The 16131-nt window shown below is 65.9% G+C and overlaps 3 protein-coding genes across 3 annotated transcripts; all 3 read right to left on the bottom strand.

Moving 5' to 3' along the window:
* Positions 1-1304: 1304 nt before the first annotated feature.
* Positions 1305-4760, bottom strand: LOC138847704 (male-specific submandibular salivary gland protein-like). Its single transcript, XM_070067240.1, has 6 exons — positions 4621-4760; positions 4087-4226; positions 3627-3697; positions 3027-3137; positions 1797-1898; positions 1305-1543 (listed from the first exon to the last, which is right to left on the bottom strand). Exons 1-6 carry the CDS (start codon positions 4753-4755, stop codon positions 1527-1529), a joined length of 576 nt encoding a protein of 191 aa, XP_069923341.1. The 5' UTR covers positions 4756-4760; the 3' UTR covers positions 1305-1526.
* A 2210-nt stretch (positions 4761-6970) lies between these two features.
* On the bottom strand, positions 6971-15889 carry CD99 (CD99 molecule (Xg blood group)). The gene is made up of 9 exons (XM_070067155.1): positions 15821-15889; positions 14485-15112; positions 9748-9777; positions 9530-9577; positions 9027-9080; positions 8864-8920; positions 8725-8766; positions 7466-7579; positions 6971-7219 (listed from the first exon to the last, which is right to left on the bottom strand). The coding sequence occupies exons 1-9, from the start codon at positions 15887-15889 to the stop codon at positions 7203-7205; spliced, it is 1059 nt and encodes a 352-aa protein (XP_069923256.1). The 3' UTR covers positions 6971-7202.
* Positions 10094-13721, bottom strand: LOC138847595 (tetra-peptide repeat homeobox protein 1-like). The gene is made up of 3 exons (XM_070066775.1): positions 13652-13721; positions 12944-13200; positions 10094-12891 (listed from the first exon to the last, which is right to left on the bottom strand). The coding sequence occupies exons 1-3, from the start codon at positions 13719-13721 to the stop codon at positions 12088-12090; spliced, it is 1131 nt and encodes a 376-aa protein (XP_069922876.1). The 3' UTR covers positions 10094-12087.
* Positions 15890-16131: the final 242 nt, after the last annotated feature.

The raw sequence follows: 16131 nt of genomic DNA, 5'->3' as shown, positions 1-16131 counted from the left end.
CCAAGATGGCGCCGTCCAAGATGGAATCATCCAAGATGGCAGCCATCTCCTGCCATCCAAGATGGCGCCGTCCAAGATGGCGCCGCCTCCCCACCGGAAGGTGGGACGGACGCTAGAATGTTCTAGAACGCGCACACACACACACACACACCGAGAAGCCATATTTTTCTACCGACCGGCAGGGCCCGACCCGTGTCAGTATTTTTTCTATTTTTCGCTGCAGAAGGGAAAAAAGTGTCTAATTTTTTTTTTTGTTTTTTTATAAAACACGCGACCTTGGCCACGCCCCCGCGTCTCCACGTCCGAATCTCGCGCCCTCGCGAATAAAACGCTCACGCACAGGCCGTGTGCCCCGCCTCTCCGTGGGAGGGTGAACTCCCTCCCTGCCCCCACTTCCGGGTCCTGAAGTCACTTCCGGCCCTTTGATGCCCACTTCCGGTCACTTCCGGCCCTTTTATACCGATTCGCACTCACTTCCGGTCTTTTTATACCCACTTCCGGCCCTTTGATGCCCACTTCCGGTCTTTTTATAACCATTTCCGGTCTTTTATACCCACTTCCGGTCAGTTCCGGTCTTTTTATGTCCATTTCTGGGTACTTTGTGGGTACTTCCGGTCACTTCCGGCCCTTTTATACCCATTCCCACTCACTTCCGGTCTTTTTATACCCACTTCCGGTCTTTTTATACCCAATCTCGGGTACTTCCGGTCACTTCCGGTCTTTTTATACCCATTTCTGGGCACTTCCGGTCCACTTCCGGGTTCTCACAGTCACTCCCCAGGGGGTCTCTGGGGGCTCCCAGGGGTCTCGGCGGGGTCCCCTGTCCCTCCCCCATCGCCCCTGTCCGTCACGCAGAGACCTGTCAATCACGCAGGAAGCAAAACTGTTACTTCCCACAGACGTCGCCGTCGGGAAATCGGGCCCGGGTCCGACATGTTGCCAGGCTCCAAGATGGCAGCCCCTGACGTCAGAAAACCTTAGCCAGGCGCCAAGATGGCTGCCCCTGACGTCAGAAAACCTTGGCCAGGCTCCAAGATGGCGGCCCCTGACGTCAGAAAACCACACTGCCAGGCTCCAAGATGGCTGCCGCTGCCATCAGAGACAGTGGCCAGGATCCAAGATGGCTGCCGCTACGCCTAGCCATGTTCCCACGCTCCCGAGATTTTTCCCACGGTCCCGAGTGGGGGCCCCAGGGGCTTCTGGGAGCCGGAAGTGGGGGGGGGACGGCCCAGGGGCTTCTGGGAGCCGGAAGTGGGGGGGGGGCCCAGCCACGGAACGTTCCAGAAAGACCACAGAAGCCACCGTGGAGTGCGATCACTTTATGGCGTCAGCAAGAGTGAGAGAGAGAGAGAGCGAGAGAGAGAGGGGGAGGGGTGGGGACGGAGGCTTCCGGGACATTCCGGAACATTCTGGGACATTCCGGGAGCTTCCGGTGCGAGCGTGTCGGCCATCTTGCTGCCTGTTGGGGCGGGCGGGGGAGGGTCGCGTTCCGGAATGTTCCAGACGGCGCGAGGCTGACGGCGACGTCACGCGGCACAGGTGTCTGCCGGGGGGGGGGGGAGAATGTTCTAGATTTTCCTGGGACCCTCGTGGCCACGCCCCACCAGGCCACGCCCCGCCCAGGCCACGCCCCAGCAGACCACGCCCCCACCTGGCCACGCCCACAGGCCACACCTCCACCCTGGCCACGCCCCCACCAGGCCACGCCCCCACCAGGCCACACCTCCACCCTGGCCACGCCCCCGCCCAGGCCACGCCCCCAGGCCACGCCCCCACCTGGCCACGCCCCCGCTCACCCGTGCCGGCCACGCGCTCCACGTTGTCCCGGGGGATCCCGTTCTGCTCCGTCAGGGCCGCGAACCGCGCCAGGTCCTCGTCGCTCAGCTCCTGATCCTGGCCTGCGGGGGGGGGCGCCGACTGTATACACTCGCCCCGTCTACTGGGCGCCGACTGTATACACTCACCCCGTCTAGTGGGCGCCGACTGTGTACACTCGCCCTGTCTAGTGGGCGCCGACTGTATACACTCACCCCGTCTAGTGAGCACCGACTGTGTACACTCACCCCGTCCAGTGGGCACCGACTGTATACACTCGCCAGGTCTAGTGGTCGCCGACTGTATACACTCGCCCCGTCCACTGGGCACTGAGTGTATACACTCGCCACGTCTAGTGGGAGCCGACTGCATATACTCACGTCTAGTGGGCGCCGACTGTATACACTCGACCCGTCTAGTGGGAGCCGACTGTATACACTTGCCCCATCTAGTGAGCACCGACTGTATACACTCACCCTGTCTAGTGGGTGCCGACTGTATACACTCGCCACGTCTAGTGGGCGTCGCCTGTGTACATTCACCACGTCTAGTGTGCGCCGACTGTATACACTCACGTCTAGTGGGCGCTCACTGTATACAGTTGGATGGACGCACCCCCCGTGGGGGGACGGCAGGGGCTCAGCACCGACAGTGTGCACCCGGGGTGTCTCTGTCCAGAGTGCGCCGACTGTATACACTCACCCCATCTAGTGGGCGCCAACTGTATACAGTGGACCAAAACCACCCAGGACAGGATAGGAGGGGGCTGGGATGCGCTGCTCAGAAAGCGCCGACTGTATACACTCAGCAAAACCCGCCCCACGTACCTACTAGGCGCCTTCTGTATACGCTCGCCCTATCCAGCGGGTGCCGACTGTATACAGGGTCTACTTAGCATGCGCCGACTGTATACATCCGGTCGAGCCCCCCCACGAGGGGTGTGCCGGGGTCAAGGTTCTTGTATCCAGTAGGCGCCGACTGTGTACGGCCAGGGTCAGGCTCTCTCTAGCACGCACCAGCTGTATACAGCCGGCCAAGCCCCTCCAGGACGCACCAGGGTCGAGGTCTTTCTACCTAGTAGGCGCCGGCTGTATACAGTCGGGGTCAGCACGCGTCTCCCTCTCTCTCTGTAGCGGGCGCCGACTGTGTACCGCCGGGGGCCAGGCTCTCGGGTTGCGCGTGCGTAGTAGGCGCCGGCTGTGTGCACTCACCGGCGGCGAGCGTGACGTGCGTGACGGCGCCGTCGCGGGCCTCGTTGCGGTTGAGGAAGACGAGGTGGCCGTCGTCCTGCTGCAGGACGCGGAAGCGGTTCCGGCCCTCGACTGCGGGGGGGAGGGGCGCGTCAGCCGGAAGTCCCGCCCCCTCCCGGGTCCCCCCGGAAGTCCCGCCCCTCCCGGGTCCCCCCGGAAGTCCCGCCCCCTCCCGGACCCCCCTGGAGGTCCCGCCCCCTCCCGGATCCCCCCCGGAAGTCCCGCCCCCTCCCGGACCCCCCCGGAAGTCCCGCCCCTCCCGGATCCCCCCGGAAGTCCCGCCCCCTCCCGGATCCCCCCCGGAAGTCCCGCCCCCTCCCGGATCCCCCCGGAAGTCCCGCCCCTTCCCGGGTCCCCCCGGAAGCCCCGCCCCTCCCAGATCCCCCCGGAAGTCCCGCCCCTCCCGGATCCCCCTGGAAGTCCCGCCCCCTCCCGGATCCCCCTGGAAGTCCCGCCCCTCCCGGATCCCCCCGGAAGTCCCGCCCCTCCCGGATCCCCCTGGAAGTCCCGCCCCCTCCCGGATCCCCCCGGAAGTCCCGCCCCCTCCCCCGCGGGACTCACACTCAGCCTCGTAGACGCCGTCCTCGCCGGCCTGCGCCACGACCGTGTGCGGGAGGCAGACGCCGTCCTGCCTGCGGGCGGGGGAGGGGCGGCTCTGGGCTCGATTGTTCCAGCCTGGCCCGCCCGCTCGCTCGCATCGACGAGTCCTGCCTGCTCCCGCTCTGGGCTCGGCTCGCCGCCCTGGCCGGCTCTGTCTCTCTGGGCTCGGCTGCTCTGCCTGGCCCCGCCCCCGCCCCGCCCCCTGACCTCGCGTCGAAGGTCACCCCGGCTGACTCTGATCTGGGCTCGGCTCGCCGTCCTGGCTGGCTCCGCCTCTCTGGGCTCGGCCGCCCGCCCCGGCCCCGCCCCCTGACCTCGTGTGGAAGGTCACCCCGGCTGACTCTGATCTGGGCTCGGCTCGCCGCCCTGGCTGGCTCCGCCTCTCTGGGCTCGGCTGCCCGCCCTGGCCCCGCCCCCTGACCTGGTGTAGAAGGTCACGGTGAGGACGCGGCAGTCCTGGCTGCACTGCAGGTGGCGCAGCAGCACGCGGAGGCGCCCGCCGTCGGCCGTGAGGGCGGGGCTGTCGGAGGCGATGGCCGCCGTGCGCCAGGACCCGGACACCTGGGAGGGGGGGAGGGAGCGAGTGAGTGAATGAATGACGCGAACGAAGGAATGAATGAGTGAATGAATGACGCGAACGAAGGAATGAATGAACGAATAAATGAGTGAATGAATGATGCGAACGAAGGAATGAGTGAATGAATGAGTGAATGAATGACGCGAATGAATGAATGAATGAACGAATGAATGAATGAATCAGTGAATGATGTGAACGAATGAATGAATGAGTGAACGAACGAATGAATGACACGAATGAATGAATGAACGAATGAATGAGTGAATGAATGAATGACGCGAATGAATGAATGAGTGAATGAATGACGCGAATGAATGAATGAATGCATGAGTGAATGAATGAGTGACGGGAGCGAGCGAGGGGCGCGGGGGTGGGTACCTGGGCGGGGTCGACGGCGCAGGCCACGCCCACCGCGAGGGCGAGGAGGAGAGCCTTCATCGTCACCATCATCGTCGTCGGCGGCGTCGGCGTCTTCGTCGGCGTCTGGTGCCGGCGCCGGGATCGGGCGCCCATTTATAGCCGGGCGGGGCGTGGGCGGGGCGTGGGCGGGGCGGGTCGTGTGCAAACATCCGCGTTGGCGCCGCGTAAATGTCAGCCAGGCCGGGCTTGGCGCCAGGACGCCCCGCGGAGCCGGCCGGGGACTTTCCACTCGAGCCCGCGTCCCAGAATCCCCCACCCGGAACAGCCTAGAAAATTCCGGAAAATTCCAGAAAATTCCAGAAAATTCTAGGACACGCCTGGACCCTCATGGAACCTTCTAGAACGTTCTAGGGCCTCCTGGGATGGCTCATTGCGACCCCGGGGCATTCTGGGAAATTGTAGGACGTCCCGGAACATTCTAGAACATGTCTGGGGCCTTCTGGGAAATCCCAGAAAAATTCCAGAAAATTCCAGAAAATTCCAGAAAATTCTAGGACGCGCCTGGACCCCCACGGAGCCTTCTAGAACGTTCTAGGGCCTCCTGGGATGGCTCATTGCGACCCCGGGGCATTCTGGGAAATTCTAGGACGTCCCGGAACATTCTAGAACATGTCTGGGGCCTTCTGGGAAATACCAGAAAAATTCCAGAAAATTCTGGAAAAATTCTGGAAAAATTCTAGAACGTGCCTGGCCCCTCACAGAACCTTCCGGAACGGGTCAGCGCGACCCCGGGGCATTCTGGGAAATTCTAGGACCCCCCGGAGACGTCCGGTGCTTTCTGGAACATTCTAGAAACTTCTGGATTTTTCCGGCTCTCTCCGTCCCTGGGGGCCCGGCCATGACCTTGAGAACCACACGGAGGTCACGCTGGGTGTCTCTGTCTCTGCTGGCCAAGGACAGAAACCGGATCGGACCGGTTTTGCAGCGTGAAATCCTTTAATCCGTTTCCTGGTGCGCTCGCCCCGGGGCTGGCTGCGGCCGGAACAAACCGGCCTGAGGGGGGAGGGGCGGGAGGGGAGCAGGGGAGTGTGTGCGCATGGGGGCCCCCACCCCCGAGACCACGCGGCTTCCCGGCTTCTGGGACCTTCCAGAACCTTCTAGAATGTTCTAGAATATTCCAGAAGGTTCTAGATTTTTTTTAAGTCAGAAAAACAGGTTTTATGACAGAAAATAAGAATTTATTTTTTCCTGAGCCAAACGGGCCTCGAATCCACAATCTCCGCGGACGTGACTCCCGCAACGTCCTAGAACCCTGTTTTAGTCAGAAAACCCTTTTCTGATTAAAAAAAAAAAAAAACTAAAAAAAATGATCAAAAAGGGTTCCATTAAACAAAAATCTAAAAAAAAAAAAAATTCCGGAATGTTCCATTCGACCCCGGAGCTGTCAATCACCTGTACTTCTGTTGGCATGGAAACAGCCAGGCCAGGAGGATGAGCCCAGAGACCTGGGGGACCCGGATGTGGGCCTGGGGGACCCGGATGGAGCCCAAGAGGGAGCCCTAGAGACCCGGATGTGGCCCTAGAGACCCGGATGTAGTCCTGGAGACCAGGATGGAGCCCTGGAGACCCGGATTTAGGCCCTGGAGACCCGGATGTGGCCCTGGAGACCCGGATGTGGCCCTGGGGGACTCGGGTGTGGTCCTGGGGGACCTGGATGTGGCCCTGGGGGACCCGGGTGTGGCCCTGGGGACCCGGATGTGGTCCTGGGGACCCGGATTTAGGCCCTGGGGGACCTAGATGTGGTCCTGGAGACCTGGATGTGGCCCTGGGGGATCCGGATTGTGGCACTGGAGACCTGGATGTGGCCCTGGAGGTCCTAGATGTGGCCCTGGGGGACCCGGATTTAGGCCCTGGGGGACCCGGATGTGGCCCTGGAGACCCGGATGTGGCCCTGGGGACCCGGATTTAGGCCCTGGGGGACCCGGATGTGACCCTGGAGGGACCCGGATGTGGCCCTCGGGGACCCGGATTTAGGCCCTGGGGGACCCGGATGTGGCCCTGGAGGTCCTAGATGTGGCCCTGGGGGACCCGGGTGTGGCCCTGGAGACCCGGATTTTGGCCCTGGGGGACCCTGATGTAACCCTGGAGGGACCCGGATGTGGCCCTGGGGCACCCGGGTGTGGCCCTGGAAGGACCCGGATGTGGCCCTGGGGGACCCGGATGCGGCTCTGGGGGACCCGGATGTGGCCCTGGGGGTCCTAGATGTGGTCCTGGAGACCCGGATGGAGCCCTGGGAGACCCGGATGTGGCCCTGGGGGACCCGGATGTGGCCGCCATTTGCACACACTGACGCCACAGAAGCCCCGCCTCTCAGCAAAGCGAGTTTATTTCAGCACCGAATACATATAAAAAAATCGATTATAAAAAAAAAAAGTCCCCGGCCGCCATCTTGTGGGCGGGGCCGGCGGAGCTTTTGGAAGGGTCTTTGGCTTCCTGCAGGCGGCGGGCGTAGGGCGGGGGCGCGGCCGGCGCACGGGCGGGGGCGTGGCTGAGCGTCAGGGGGCGGGGCCGGCACACCGGAAGTGGCGTTGGTGGTCTCGCTAGGCCGTGGAAGTCTCTAGAATTCGAGGGGAGGGGCGGTCAGAGCCCCGCGCGCCTGCTAGGGGACCCGGATGGGGACCGGAAGTGGCCCTGGAGGGACCTGGATGTGGCCCTGGGGGACCCGGATGTGTCCCTGGAGACCCGGATGTGGCCCTGGGGGACCCGGAAGTGGCTCTGGGGGACCCGGATTGGGACCCGGATGTGGGTCTGGGGGACCCGGATGTGGCTCTGGGGGACCCGGAAGTGCCCCGCCCCCACTCACCTCCTTCCCGGAAGCACAGCCGCCGTCGCTGGTAGGCGATGAAGCTGGAGATGGCGCCCACGGCGGCCACGGCCACCGCACCCACGATGCCCGGGACCAGGCCTGGGGGCTGTGCTGTGGGGGAGGGGCGGGAGACCCGGATGTGGCCCTGGAGGGAGCCCTAGAGACCCGGATGTGGCCCTAGAGACCCGGATGTGGCCCAAGAGGGAGCCCTAGAGACCTGGATGTGGCCCTGGGAGACCCGGAAGTGACCCTGGGAGACCCGGATGAGGCCCTGGGAGACCCGGATGTGGCCCAAGGGGGAGCCCTAGAGACCCGGATGAGGCCCTGGAGGGAGCCCTAGAGACCCGGATGTGCCCCTGGGAGACCCGGAAGTGACCCTGGGAGACCCGGATGAGGCCCTGGGAGACCCGGATGTGGCCCTAGAGACCCGGATGTGGCCCTAGAGACCTGGATGTGGCCCTGGGAGACCCAGATGGAGCCCTAGAGACCCGGATGTGGCCCTGGGACCCGGATGTGGCCCTGGGAGACCCGGAAGTGACCCTGGGAGACCCGGATGAGGCCCTGGGAGACCCGGATGTGGCCCAAGGGGGAGCCCTAGAGACCCGGATGAGGCCCTGGAGGGAGCCCTAGAGACCCGGATGTGCCCCTGGGAGACCCGGACAGAGATCCGGATGTGGCCCTAGAGACCTGGATGTGGCCCTGGGAGACCCGGATGGAGCCCTGGAGAACCGGAAGTGGCCCTGGGAGACCCGGATGAGGCCCTGGAGGGAGCCCTAGAGACCCGGATGTGGCCCTATAGACCCGGAAGTGACTCTGGGGACCTGGTTGTGGCCCTGGGAAACCCGGATGTGGCCCTAGAGACCCGGATGTGCCCCTGGGAGACCCGGACAGAGACCTGGATGTGGCCCTAGAGACCCGGATGCGGCCCTAGAGACCTGGATGTGGCCCTGGGAGACCCGGATGGAGCCCTGGAGAACCGGAAGTTGCCCTGGGAGACCCGGATGAGGCCCTGGAGGGAGCCCTAGAGACCTGGATGTGCCCCTGGGAGACCTGGACAGAGACCCGGATGTGGCCCTAGAGACCTGGATGTGGCCCTGGGAGACCCGGATGAGGCCCTAGAGACCCGGATGTGGCCAAAGAGGGAGCCCTAGAGACCCGGAAGTGACCCTGGGAGACCCGGATGAGGCCCTAGAGACCCGGATGTGGCCCTGGGACCCGGATCGGGACAGCAAAGTCCCAGGAAGCCCCGCACGCACCTGCCGCGGCCTCGTCATTGCCGCCGCCGCCGCCGGCTGCTCCTGCGAGGGAACGAGAGTGACAGGCGCGGTGGGCGTGGCCTCCCCGGGATGGACAGGCCCCCACCCCCCTCCCCCGCTGAGGTCGGAGGTCACGCACCTGGCGCCGCGGGCCTGCGCTCGCCGACGTCACTCAGGTCCGCATCGGAAAATCCCCCTGGGAAACCCCCCCCCCCAAAAAAAAGGTCAAAAAAAAATGGGCGCTCGACTGGCCAGGCCTGACCGCTAGATCTGGGGTCCACTGCACCTGCCTGGCGCCTTACCGGAAGTCCCCGGCGAGTCCGGCTTCGGCTTCGGCTTAGGGGGCCCGGCGTTGCCTGTCCGTCAAATCCGGGACCGGAAGTGGAGGGTGGGGGCGGGGCTTAGACCGGAAGTGCCCCGGAACCATCCCCGGAGCCCTGCACACCCGTGCACATGCGCCCAGGCAACCTGTCCGTCAAACCCAGGACCGGAAGTGGGTTTGGTGGGCGGGGCTGAGGCCGGAAGTGCCCCTGAGACTCTCTCACCTACACGTGAACTTGCGCACAGGCTGCCTGTCCATCATCCCAGGACCGGAAGTGGGCTTGGTGGGCGGGGCTTAGACCGGAAGTGCCCCATCTCATCCCAGGAGCCCTACCCCCTGCCCCCCAACCAGGGTGTACTTGTGCGCAGTCCGCCTGTCCATCATTCCAGGACCGCTGGGGGCGTGGCTAAGGCCGGAAGTGACCCGCAAAGCAGCCCTCAGCTCCCAGCGCCCTCGCGCGCAATCCCAGCATGCATCGCTCACCGGGGCTGGGCTTGCGGGGCGACGCGGTGGGCTGCGTGTCGCGTCCATCTACATTAGAAACGAGACGCGTTCACGGACGGACCAGCGTCGGCCGGCCGGAGCCGGCGCTTACCTTGTTCGGGGGTGTCTACTATTCCACTCGGGTGTCAGCGTGTCCCAGCATGCCTCGGCCGGGCCGGGGGCTGACGGACAGGCGGTGGGCGGGGCCGCGGACTCACCGGGGAGGGCGTCGGAGAGGTCAAAGTCATCTGGGGGGAGACAGAGGGCGGAGGGGGGAGTCAGAGGTGCACCTGCCGGGAACCCGGATGGAGCCCTAGAGACCCGGATGGAGACCAGGATGGAATCCCCCGAGACCCGATGAGGCCTGGAGGCCCAGATGTAGGCCCCTGCACCTGCCAGGGACCCGGATGGAGCCACCAGAGACCCGGATGTAGGCCCCTGCACCTGCCAGGGACCCAGATGGAGCCCCGATGGAGTCCCTGGGGGCCCGGATGGAGCCTACCAGAGACCCGGATGTAGGCCCTGCACCTGCCGGGGACCCGGATGGAGCCACCAGAGACCCGGATGTAGGCCCTGCACCTGCCGGGGACCAGGATGGAGCCACCAGAGACCCGGATGTAATCCCACAGGACCCGGATGAGGCCTAGAGGCCCGGATGTAGGCTCCAGCACCTGTCTGGGACCAGGATGGAGCCATCCAGAGACCCGGATGTAGGCCCTGCACCTGCCAGGGACCCGAAAGGAGCCAACCAGAGACCCGGATGAGGCCTAGAGGCCAGGATGTAGGCTCCTGCACCTGCTGGGGGCCCGGATGGAGCCACCAGAGACCCGGATGTAGGCCCTGCACCTGCCGGGGACCCGGATGGAGCCACCAGAGACCCGGATGTAATCCCACAGGACCCGGATGAGGCCTAGAGGCCCGGATGTAGGCTCCAGCACCTGTCTGGGACCAGGATGGAGCCATCCAGAGACCCGGATGTAGGCCCTGCACCTGCCAGGGACCCGAAAGGAGCCAACCAGAGACCCGGATGAGGCCTAGAGGCCAGGATGTAGGCTCCTGCACCTGCTGGGGGCCCGGATGGAGCCACCAGAGACCCGGATGTAGGCTCCTGGACCTGCCAGGGACCCGGATGGAGCCACCAGAGACCCGGATGTAGGCTCCTGCACCTGCTGTGGACCCGGATGGAGCCCCGATGGAGTCTCTGGGGCCCCGGATGGATTCTAACAGAGGCCCGGATGTAGGCTCCTGGACCTGCCAGGGACCTGGATGGAGCCACCAGAGACCCGGATGTAGGCCCTGCACCTGCCGGGGACCCAGATGGAGCCACCAGAGACCTGGATGTAGGGCCCTGCACCTGCCAGAGACCCGGATAGAATCCCCCTAGACCGGGATGAGGCCTGGAGGTCCGGATGTAGGGCCCTGCACCTGCAAGGAACCCGGATGTAGGCTCCTGTACCTGCCAAAGACCCGGATGGAGCCATCAGAGACCCGGATGTAATCCCACAGGACCCGGATGAGGCCTAGAGGCCCGGATGTAGGCTCCTGCACCTGCCGGGGACTCGGACGGAGCCACCAGACCCCGGATGTAGGCCCCTGCACCTGCCGGGGACTCGGACGGAGCCACCAGACCCCGGATGTAGGCCCTGCACCTGCCGGGGACCTGGATGGAGCCACCAGAGACCCGGATGTAGGCCCTGCACCTGCCTGGGACCCAGATGGAGCCAACCAGAGACCCGGATGTAGGCCCTGCACCTGCCGGGGACCTGGATGGAGCCACCAGAGACCCGGATGTATGCCCTGCATCTGCCTGGGACCCAGATGAGGCCAAAAGAGACCCGGATGTAGGCTCCTGCACCTGCCGGGGACTCGGATGGAGCCACCAGAGACCCGGATGAGGCCTAGAGGCCAGGATGTAGGCCCCTGCACCTGCCGGGGACTCGGATGGAGCCACCAGAGACCCGGATGAGGCCTAGAGGCCCGGATGTAGGCCCCTGCACCTGCCGGGGACCCGAAAGGAGCCACCAGAGACCCGGATGTAGGCCCTGCATCTGCCTGGGACCCAGATGAGGCCAAAAGAGACCCGGATGTAGGCCCCTGCACCTGCCGGGGACCCGGATGGAGCCACCAGAGACCCGGATGTAGGCCCTGCATCTGCCTGGGACCCAGATGAGGCCAAAAGAGACCCGGATGTAGGCTCCTGCACCTGCTGTGGACCCGGATGGAGCCCCGATGGAGTCTCTGGGGCCCCGGATGGAGCCTAACAGAGACCCGGATGTTGGGTCCTGCACCTGCCGGGGACCCGGATGGAGCCACCAGAGACCTGGATGTAGGCCCCTGCACCTGCCAGGGACCCGGATGGAGCCACCAGAGACCCGGATGTAGGGCCCTGCACCTGCCAGAGACCCGGATAGAATCCCCCTAGACCGGGATGAGGCCTGGAGGTCCGGATGTAGGGCCCTGCACCTGCAAGGAACCCGGATGTAGGCTCCTGTACCTGCCAAAGACCCGGATGGAGCCACCAGAGACCCGGATGTAATCCCACAGGACCCGGATGAGGCCTAGAGGCCCGGATGTAGGGTCGTGCACCTGCCTGGGACCCGGATGGAGCCACCAGAGACCCGGATGTAGGCCCTGCACCTGCCGGGGACTCGGACGGAGCCACCAGACCCCGGATGTAGGCCCTGCACCTGCCTGGTACCAGGATGGAGCCACCAGAGACCCGGATGTAGGCCCTGCACCTGCCGGGGACCTGGATGGAGCCACCAGAGACCCGGATGTAGGCCCCTGCTCCTGCCAGGGACCCGGATGGAGCCACCAGAGACCCGGATGTAGGCCCCTGCACCTGCCGGGGACTCGGATGGAGCCACCAGAGACCCGGATGTAGGCCCCTGCACCTGCCGGGGACCTGGATGGAGCCACCAGAGACCCGGATGTAGGCCCCTGCTCCTGCCGGGGACCCGGATGGAGCCACCAGAGACCCGGATGTAGGCCCTTGCTCCTGCCAGGGACCCGAAAGGAGCCAACCAGAGACTCGGATGAGGCCTAGAGGCCCGGATGTAGGCCCCTGCTCCTGCCGGGGACCCGGATGGAGCCACCAGAGACCCGGATGTAGGCCCCTGCACCTGCCGGGGACCTGGATGGAGCCACCAGAGACCCGGATGTAGGCCCCTGCTCCTGCCGGGGACCCGGATGGAGCCACCAGAGACCCGGATGTAGGCCCTGCATCTGCCTGGGACCCAGATGAGGCCAAAAGAGACCCGGATGTAGGCTCCTGCACCTGCTGTGGACCCGGATGGAGCCCCGATGGAGTCTCTGGGGCCCCGGATGGAGCCTAACAGAGACCCGGATGTTGGGTCCTGCACCTGCCGGGGACCCGGATGGAGCCACCAGAGACCCGGATGTAGGGTCCTGCACCTGCTGGGGACCCGGATGGAGCCACCAGAGACCTGGATGTAGGCCCTGCACCTGCCAGGGACCCGGATGGAGCCACCAGAGAACCGGATGTAGGGTCGTGCACCTGCCAGGGACCCGGATGGAGCCACCAGAGACCCGGATGTAGGGCCCTGCACCTGCCAGAGACCCGGATAGAATCCCCCTAGACCGGGATGAGGCCTGGAGGTCCGGATGTAGGGCCCTGCACCTGCAAGGAACCCGGATGTAGGCTCCTGTACCTGCCAAAGACCACGATGGAGCCACCAGAGACCCGGATGTAGGCCCTGCATCTGCCGGGGACCCGGATGGAGCCACCAGAGACCTGGATGTAGGGCCCTGCACCTGCTAGGGACCCGGATGGAGCCACCAGACCCGGATGTAGTCCCCTGTACCTGCCAGAGACCCGGATAGAATTCCCCCTAGACCGGGATGAGGCCTGGAGGCCCGGATGTAGGCTCCTGTACCTGCCAGGGACCCGGATGGAGCCTACCAGAGACCCGGATGTAGGCGCCTGCACCTGCCGGGGACCCGGATGCAGACCCCGGAGCCGCGTGGGCGCCGCGGTGCGCGCCGGGAGTCGGGTCTGGGGCGGTGTCGGGACCCAGGCGCCCCCCACCACCCTGGCGCTGGGGCCCGGGGGTCGACCCGCCCGCTCCCAGCGTCCCTCGCGCCGGCCCCGCCCCCGCTCACCCTGGGCGCGCAGCCCCGCGATCAGCAACAGCAGCAGGAGCAGCCCCGGGAGCGCGGCGCGCGAGGCCATGGCGGGGTGGGGTCTGGGCGACACTGCGCATGCGCGAGCCCCCTGAGTCATGCACCGCCGGAGGGAAAATGGCAGCGTTCACAGTGCGCACGCGCAAAAAAAAAAAAATCACCGGAACGCAGTGCGCATGCGCTCCCGGTACTGTCCCTAAGGGACGGCGCCTCCGTCCGCATCATGGCGGACATTTGCAAACTGCGCCTGCGTCGAAATGGCCGCATTGAAACTGCGCATGCGCGTCCCGAGCGCTCCCACTGCGCCTGCGCTCTGTGCCTAGCAATGGCGGCTATAGTCCACAGGGCGCAGGCGCTGCCTTTCAAGTTTCCTACTGCGCATGCGCTGCGGGCAGCCATAGCCATGAGGGGAACAACGCGCATGCGTGTGCGCGCCCGGCCCACACTGCGCATGCCCGCCGAGCCGCGACCGCCCAAGGTGTTCCCAATGCGCATGTGCGGCCGCGTCGGCGCGCCCAACCGGGTGCTTGTCACGACCGGGCGGCCGGGTTCGCGCTGGGAGGAAGCCGCGCATGCGCATTTGGAAAGCGCGGACTGCGCTTGCGCGCAGCGGGCCGCGGCCTGGAACCGAGCGGCGGCGGGGGAAGCCTGGGGCCGGGGCGTCCTCCGAGCGCCCGCGGGGACCCGGATGGCGGCTTGGAGACCCGGATGGAGCCCCGTGCCCCTGACCAGGACCTGGCTGGAGACCCGGATGTAGCTGGTGGGGTACCGGATGGCGCTCGCGGGGGGATCCGTGCACCTGCGGAACGCACCCGAGAGACCCGGATGTAGCCGCGGAGCCCAGAAATGAGGTCCTGGGAGGCCCGGATGTAGCCGCGGAGTCCCTGAGGCGGCTCCTGAGAGACCCGGATGTAGCGGCGGCGACCCGAAGGCAGCTCCTGAAGTCCCGGATGTAGCGGCGGAGACCCGAAGGCAGCTCCTGAAGTCCCGGATGTAGCCGCGGGAGCCCCGGATGGAGCCGCGGGAGCCCGGAATGGCGGCGCGGGTGACCCGGATATGCCTCTGAGGGACCCGGATGGCGGCGCCGGTGACCCGGATGCGCCTCTGCGGGACCCGGATGGAGCTCGGGGCGCCTGCCGGGACCCGGACGAGCCCGGGCGCCCCGGAGGAGCCCCGGATGCCGGCGCCGGTGTCGCTTGAGCCCCGGATGTGGCCCAGGGGACCCGGATGCAGGCGCTGGTGTCGCCCGTGACGAAGGCGCTGCTCGTCGCGCTCTTCATCTTCGCCATCCTCCTCATCCTCTACGTCATCCTGTGGTACATCTGCCGCGACGCCGACTGCGAGCACGGGCTGTGAGGTCGCTCCCGGCGTGCCCCGGGCGGGGGGGGGGGCACCGGGCTCCCGGCGTGCCCCGGGGCGGGGAGGGGCTCCCGGCGTGCACTAGGGCTGGGGAGAGGGGTGGGGGCTCCCAGCATGCATCGGGGTGGGGTGGGGGCTCCCAGCATGCTCCGGGGCGGGGAGGGGCTCCCGGCATGCACTAGGGCCGGGGAGAGGGGTGGGGGCTCCCAGCATGCATCGGGGCGGGGTGGCGGCTCCCAGCATGCATCGGGGTGGGGTGGGGGCTCCCAGCATGCCCTAGTGCCAGCAGGTGCACTTATCTCCCAGCATGCATCGGTTTTGGTAGGGGCTCCCAGAATGCATCAGGGTGGGATGGGGCTTCCAGCATGCATCAGGGTTCAAGTGGCGGTTCCCAGCATGCCCTAGTGCCGGCAGGTGCACTTGTCTCCCAGCATGCATCGGTTTTCGTAGGAGCTCCCAGAATGCAACAGAGTGGGATGGGGATCCCAGCATGCATCGGGGTTGGGTGGGGACTCCCAGCATGCATTGGGCTCGATCCCGGGCTCCCAGCATGCTCCACTGCAAGGCAGGGGCACTGCAGACCAGAGGACTCCCAGCATGCCCTGGGGCGGGTCGAGGTCCAGGAGGCTCCCAGCATGCTCCGGGGCCCCAGGACTCCACCCCAAGTCCAGCAGGTGACAGGGCTCCCAGCATGCCCTGGGGCTCACCCATGTTCCAGGAGGCTCCCATCATGCCCCGCAACGCTGCCCGACCCCGTCTCTGTCTCCGCCCCCCGCAGGCCCCGCCCACGCGGCTCAGCCTCAACCTCTGCCAGCCCGAGAGGATGCTGGGAGCCGCCACCGGCCCGCCCAGGGGCATGCTGGGAGAACCCTGACGACCGTCATGGCCGCCCACGGAGGAGGGGGCGGGGCTGCGCCGGCCCCGCCCCCGTGTCACTCATCGCTGCCAACACCGTGACGTCATGGGGGCCACCGCCAGGCCCGCCCACGCCAACGCCGCCATCTTGCCTCGGGCGGGGGGGTCCCCGGATGTCGCCCCGCCCCCACTCCGCTTCCGCCGCGACCGCACAACAAATAAAGTATTTTTGAAGCCAGATGTGT

Source organism: Oryctolagus cuniculus, chromosome X (genome assembly GCF_964237555.1).
Source record: "Oryctolagus cuniculus chromosome X, mOryCun1.1, whole genome shotgun sequence".
Taxonomy (NCBI): Eukaryota; Metazoa; Chordata; class Mammalia; order Lagomorpha; family Leporidae; genus Oryctolagus; species Oryctolagus cuniculus.
The sequence above is the reverse complement of the archived record's forward strand: the minus strand, read 5'-3'. Positions and strand labels throughout refer to the sequence as shown.

Excerpts from the sequence above, each read along its gene's own strand:
- CD99 (XM_070067155.1), bottom strand. The coding sequence starts at position 15,889 with ATGCCCCTGGGCGGGCCGGTGGCGGCTCCCAGCATCCTCTCGGGCTGG. Across the intron at positions 8,921-9,026 it reads GGACTCGCCGGGGACTTCCG|GGGGATTTTCCGATGCGGAC; the intron begins GTAAGGCGCCAG and ends GGGGTTTCCCAG. Across the intron at positions 8,767-8,863 it reads GCGCAGGCCCGCGGCGCCAG|GAGCAGCCGGCGGCGGCGGC; the intron begins GTGCGTGACCTC and ends GTTCCCTCGCAG.
- LOC138847704 (XM_070067240.1), bottom strand. The coding sequence starts at position 4,755 with ATGGGCGCCCGATCCCGGCGCCGGCACCAGACGCCGACGAAGACGCCG. Across the intron at positions 3,698-4,086 it reads ACCGTGACCTTCTACACCAG|GCAGGACGGCGTCTGCCTCC; the intron begins GTCAGGGGGCGG and ends CCCCGCCCGCAG. Across the intron at positions 3,138-3,626 it reads CGGCGTCTACGAGGCTGAGT|TCGAGGGCCGGAACCGCTTC; the intron begins GTGAGTCCCGCG and ends TCCCCCCCGCAG.
- LOC138847595 (XM_070066775.1), bottom strand. The coding sequence starts at position 13,721 with ATGGCCTCGCGCGCCGCGCTCCCGGGGCTGCTCCTGCTGCTGTTGCTG. Across the intron at positions 13,201-13,651 it reads CGCGGGGCTGCGCGCCCAGG|GTACAGGAGCCTACATCCGG; the intron begins GTGAGCGGGGGC and ends GGTCTTTGGCAG. Across the intron at positions 12,892-12,943 it reads TCCATCCGGGTCCCCAGCAG|GTGCAGGACCCAACATCCGG; the intron begins GTGCAGGACCCT and ends GGTCCCCGGCAG.